This window comes from Apaloderma vittatum, unplaced genomic scaffold (assembly GCF_000703405.1).
Source record: "Apaloderma vittatum isolate BGI_N311 unplaced genomic scaffold, ASM70340v1 scaffold2009, whole genome shotgun sequence".
NCBI classification, from domain to species: Eukaryota; Metazoa; Chordata; class Aves; order Trogoniformes; family Trogonidae; genus Apaloderma; species Apaloderma vittatum.
This window is the reverse complement of record NW_009736770.1, coordinates 65,756-71,755: the sequence shown is the minus strand read 5'-3', so window position 1 is coordinate 71,755 and position 6,000 is coordinate 65,756. Positions and strand designations below refer to the sequence as shown.

Genomic DNA, 6,000 nt, shown 5'->3' with positions numbered 1-6,000 from the left:
AGAGTCAAAGGCCTAAACACGCTCTTACAAGCCTGCCTAGATCAGATTAAAGGACATATTTCCCCCTCACCAAGCAATCTCAGTGGGGACATAAGTGCTTCTACTCCATCTCCACATCATTAAGTGGACTTAAACCAATACTGAAGGTGGTTCAAGCTAACAAAAGCAAAGAGAGAATCAAAGAACCTAGAAACATTCCCAGAGAACATTATCACAGCATGATAAAGTCTTAAATTTTCCCATCTACATCCATAATAATGTATTTGTCTATACTTGTCTTGATCTAAGAATAATTCTGAAGACAATTCTTTTTTTGTATGACAACTACACAAAGCATGAAAAGAAAATTAGATACTGTCAGCTTCTATATGAAGTATCTAGTAAGTAAACACCTCCATATGTACAGTAGTAAGAAAAGAATTATACCTCCTTTTTGCTCTCTTTGTTTTGTTCAACTTCAATATCAATTGGGTTATTTCCATTTGCTTCCTCCATTTCATCCTCACTGGAAAACAAAAATCAAACAGTACTCTATTAGTTTGTGGGGCCCTCTTTTTAAATAGCATGCTAAAAGAAAGACAGGGATGCAATAACAAGTCCAGCAGCTCTCCTCAGTTTTATTCTCAGAGTGTGGGGTTGTTTTTTTAGGGGGTCAGTGTTCCTTTTTTTTTTGTTTTGGCTTTTTGGTTATTTGTTTTTTGTTTAAGTCAATAAATTCTTAATTGTAAAGATACTATGGACCATGCCCTGTAAAGCAAGACTTCTCAGTGGTGTATGTAGGCAAAAAGAGCCTCAGATGAAGGGAAGATACATGAAATTGATTACACAAGTTATCTTTGGAGAACATGGGACACTGAGCATTATAACTTTAGGAAAACCAAGACAGAAACAAAAACTTAGAATTACAGCAATTAGTTAAAACATGGATTTCATACAACTCCTTAACATTTAGCTAAGTAGACATGCACAAGATGAACTCCCTCAAGAACAAGCATAAAACATGTTTGAGTTTTATTTTTCAGTGACTGCATCACATTTCATTCTCCTCTGGAAAAGGAAAAGAGGTTACAGTTACAGAATAATAATAGGCATGAAACTGGGGCCATATCAAAAGTGACCTTGGCACACCTGGCCAGTTGGGCTTCATTGGAATTTTAACCAGACATTAAATCAAATATATTTTTGCCATTCAGAATTTTTGTACTATACACAACTAAAGTTAATTGCACCATTTGGGATGATGTCCAGAAGCAAAGAAACAAGCAGGTCTAATCAAAGCTTCTTTTTTTCTTAAAAGAATAAACCTGTTTCGTCATATCAAACTTTATAGCCTGGGACAAGGAACTTGGGCTGGCAGGGGTATGTCACAACACCGGCGCCCAGTAGGCCGGGGAGCTGGAGCCAGCCTGGGTGCGTGCCCGCAGGAAGGGGGCACGGCGCGTGCTGGTGAGGTGAGCGGGGCTGTGGTAACGGCACCAGCTCCGGGCTGTCTCCCTGCTGCAGCGATGTCCGCTGCAGATGTCGGCTGAGGAGGAACGTGCTGCCAGGTGGCTTGAGCTGGCATCCATCTCCACAACAGCAGTCGCTTGTACAAGGCCTTGCTACTCTCCTAAGTCACCTGGCTCCTGAGCTGATTCACAAGATATTGACTTCGTGCTATCACGATTCCAGGGAATAAACTCACAAGCACCCCTTCCCAGAGCCGCATACACAAAGCCCCTTGCAGACAACTAAGAACAGCTACTGAAAATCGGGTGCCAAATGCACTGGGAGCTATTTTAGTGACAATCTGAGAGGTTGGGGAATTTCCCTGCTTAGCCACAGAAGAGATACAGCAGTGTTTGAGTGATCTCTCAGACTGCCTCTTAACCCTATCTTCAAAAAAGCTTCCCTGTGTTCTCACCTAAGGTCAGATCTCAGCCTTCCTACAAAGGCCAAACCCCTACGGGCTTCGCCGTGCTCGTAGCTTGCCCTTCTATTCCAGCAAATACCCTAGACATGAGCTAAATCAAAACCCACCTACTCATTTCTGCAGGTTTAGACATTGATCACTTAACTGAAGAATATTTCTGAAGTTTTGCCAACGCCCAATGGCCCAGTACAGCCTCAAAATCTGGGCACCCAAACTCACCCAGCTTTGCTTCCACGCCCCGCATGGATGCAGTGACGAACCCTTTGGGGATGCAAGGGTTTGACTATTTTACATAACGGAGGTAAAGAAGGGAAATCTAACACGAAGCTAACGGCTTGGTGCTTAGCTTGCTGCAGATGTCTCTTCCAGTCCAGCTGCCTTCCTCACAGGTAACAAAATCACAGCACATGGCAGCCCGCACAGTTCTCTCCCAATCACCAGATGGTCTGAGGTGCTGCTTTTCCCCCAACAGGCATAGGTACCAGCGAAGCGTATTTCCAAACTGCAGTAATTTCATTCATGAGCACAGAACAAAAATAGAGAGGTAGTATTAAAAGACCCTAAACTACATAGAATGAGACAAACATATACTCCTTACAAGAGATTCCCCCCATCTCATAAATTAGGAGGAAAATTATAAGAAAGAAGCAGGACAGCGAGAAGAAAAATCAAGACAGCTTTTGCAGAGGAGGGAAAAGAACAGAACGGAAAAAGAGTCTCAGGTCAGAAAAAGCCAACCAAATGCTGGACAAGTTGGCTGGCAGTGTTCTCCCTGGTCCTGCCTGTTAAGCAACCACTGATGATCTAGTGGAGAGATGGGAGAGGCTGAGTGAGTCACTGGTGTAGTACAGATCAACCCTGGAAACACATTTCTTTCCCCTTCCCAAACAGGGCTCACTTATACATGCTGGAGCCAGCAAATAGCTCCCTGGGAAGTGCTAGAGCAGCAACTCCTTTGAAGGAAAATTTTTTCCAGAATTTTGGCCAGTTACATTAGGAGTCTTCCAAAGCCAGGCACCTCAAGTTTTGTCTGCAAAGATATCAACTGCATTTTAAAGCATGTTGAGAAGGCACCTGCTTCAAGCAGATGGAGTTGTTGCTGTTCAGAGGGGTTTTTCTTCCCCACAGACACCTGAGATCACCACATTTCTGAGGCCAGAAGCTCCAGAACCAGGCAAAGTCCCTGAGTGGCAGTTCTACACTGTAGAGATACTTGTAGCAATACGCGCAAGGCCACTGGCTGACTCACCTGCAAGGGACTGCAACAGGTACCCCGGGGGGTGAACTTTCAGACAAAGCTGCACAAGCAGGAGTCAAGCTTGGCTGCTGAAGCTCAGTGGCTGGCAACCAGCCCGAAAACACCACCTCCTCACCCAAATCCTAACGCACTCACTGCTCCTTGAGACACCTCTGCCCAAGAACTCGTCCCAAGTTCCCCTGTGCTACTCTTTTCTCAGTCACTCAGAACCACAGCCTTAATTTCATCCTTCTCAGGGTACAGAGCTTGGCCTGACAGCCTTTTACAGGCAACAGTCTTTGAAGTCGAGGGCAGGGGAAGGGTCTGTGTGTGCACACGCCCAGGCGGAGGAGTGCTGCACTGGATGCAGGTGCATGTTCTACTCTAGTGAGTATCACACCGAGAAAACAAAAGGCAGACTTCTAGCTCTTTCATTACTTCCTTGAAACTGTCCTGCTTATCAGCTTTTCCGGCTCTGCTGTCGGCAGTGTCCATCAGCTTGTCAACAGTTTTAATTTCATTTTCTCCACCCTGAAGCAGTATCAGAGAAAAAGCTTCTAGAGTGATGGGACAGTGACCACCGCACACCAGAGGGCAATCAGGAATCGCACAGTGTTGAAAAAGGGAGCACAGCCAGTTGCTGACAGGTTCCTTTTGGCTTTAAGCAAAGCAAAACATGCACAGCAGGGAACAGGGGTGGGGAAAGAAGGTGTGGCACCAGGTAACATTTTGGGAAAAATCCTACATCTGTTTTCTTACAAGCTAACAGGAATCTCTGAGATAGTCACTCAGAAATTAGTGTGCGTCAATACACAGCCTTTCTGCTTGCAAACCTACCTTTCCTCACGTTCCCTTTTTTGTTTACGAGCATGACGGTCCATCACGCTAGTTTTAGTCCTTGTCTTCTTCCAGGAGTAGTAAAATTTCACCAGGCTGGCTATTGATTTGTCAGGAAGCTGTAAATTAAACATGTATCCTTTTATATGTTTATATGTAAAGTATCCCCAGGAGTTCACATACATTTGGTCTGGTTTTGTCAAGGAACATCTGATCTCTCTACTTCTGATTCTCTCAAAGGCTCAAGCAAATCAGTTCTGCAGCTTTTCAAAAAAAAAAAATAAATAAAAATCTATGGGGGACAGTTTTAGGTTACTGACTACTGTTTAGGACATCAAAATCTCTAAAGAGCATCTCAGCAAGCCTCCACTCACCAGCCAGGTAGTTGGTTCCCGTCAGAATAGAGGAACATAGCAAGAGTGAATCCAAAATGGGGCCTTGAAACTGAGATAACAGTTTTGAAAGCCAACACAGGCATGTGTAAGCAGCCACAGGAACTGCTGAATTGCAGGCTACAACCCCAGTATATCTTTGATGTTTGGTTAAAGTGTCTTATTCACACCATTCACATGATGAAGTCTATTCAAAGGTCTCCACAAAAGATGTTTTCAAAAGGTGAAACATTATTGTACGGTGAACTGAGGATATAGGAAAACGCCAAGTCTCGGAATTATTTTTTTTTCGTCCTCTCACACCAGTGTCACTGCCCTGCAGCTGTGAATGAAAACTCTGCCTCCAAAAACTGTATAACTACACATTAGGACTAATTCTCTACTTCTGAGGTACACCGCATGAATGTTCTTAAACAGGACTTCCACAAGGTAAGAGTCTGAATGAAACATGTTTTAGGTAAAGGTCTGATTCAGCTTGGAGGGCAGGACAGGTGGAGAGGAAAACAAAACTGCGACCAAGAGCCAGATCTCTCTTATTCAGATACTGCAGTTGAAGTCTTGACTTGAGATAAGCCTGGTTCTCAGCCTGCAGGCTGCCTTTAGGTCCTAAAAATGGATCACACCAGAGCTACCACCCTGGCCCACAGCTGCACACAGGCATAAATCCACAGGTGCTATGTCGAGGTTGTGTTGCCAGTAGCCATGCTGCTGGTGTGCTGGAACAAGAGAGTTCCACAGAACAAACCCAGGGAACAAGGCTGCTCGTGACAAACATCCACCTGGCTACAAACACACACTAAGCGTGCCAAAATATCAGAACCAGCTCCGGTAAATAACCTAACTCACTTTTCATTCTCTGGCTTTGATTCTTCCCCTCAGTTCCAAGCCACACTGGTGTTAATGGGGCAGCATATATAAACTAACATGCTCCCGAGCCATTGATTCCTGTCCCCTGCTAAACGCAAAGCTTCTTGCCATTTAATTCCTTTCATGCAGGATAGCTTTTCTGGGAGCAACTGTAAAAAAATATCACTACCTAGGGAGCAGTGCGTGAGCTTGGCATCCCTGTGCCAGAATGCACTTCACTTGGGGACACAGTCATGCTTCTGCACATAAACTGAATTGAGAATTTCTTGCTTTGGCATTTAACTAAGCAACATAATAGGCTTTATGTTCTCTTATTTTCCCTTGGACTTTCACCTCCCCTTTTTCTTCCCCTTTGTAAGAACAGAGGAATAAAGAAAAGAACTTCACCCTTCAGGAGCCCACAACTCTCTCTATCAGCTGTCCATAGAATATGCAAGCCTCATCAACTGACCCAAGGGAGTGGGAGGCCCTAGGACTCCGAGGACATTTGAAAGCAAACACTACTGAAAGAACATTCAAGGAGGACACGAGGAAAGTGAGCCTCTTCCTTCCACCCTTTTTGAAAAGGGACCTGGCAGTTTTCCTCCATACTTGAGAGGCAAGTTGACTCTTGCTTTTCAGCAGGATCAGCAAGACAGACCTTCACATGTGCATTAAAGAGGCTGAACAGACTGCAACAGCCTCGGCTCACTTCAAAGGGTTGCAACCAACATAACTGAGTCCTGCTGGCATGCTCAAGAGGCACTTTACTGAAG

General features: G+C 44.5%; 1 protein-coding gene across 1 annotated transcript in view; it reads right to left on the bottom strand.

The window, feature by feature from the left end:
* Nucleotides 1-426: 426 nt before the first annotated feature.
* Nucleotides 427-6,000, bottom strand: part of LOC104279715 (REST corepressor 1) — a gene marked incomplete at its 3' end in the record, with an annotated part of 29,100 nt that continues 23,526 nt past the window's right edge. Inside the window, exons 4-5 of the mRNA XM_009877091.1 lie at nucleotides 3,987-4,105; nucleotides 427-505 (exon numbers count right to left, since the gene is read on the bottom strand). Of these exons, the coding sequence (XP_009875393.1) occupies nucleotides 427-505; nucleotides 3,987-4,105 (198 nt within the window). The remainder of the gene's footprint in view (nucleotides 506-3,986; nucleotides 4,106-6,000) is intronic.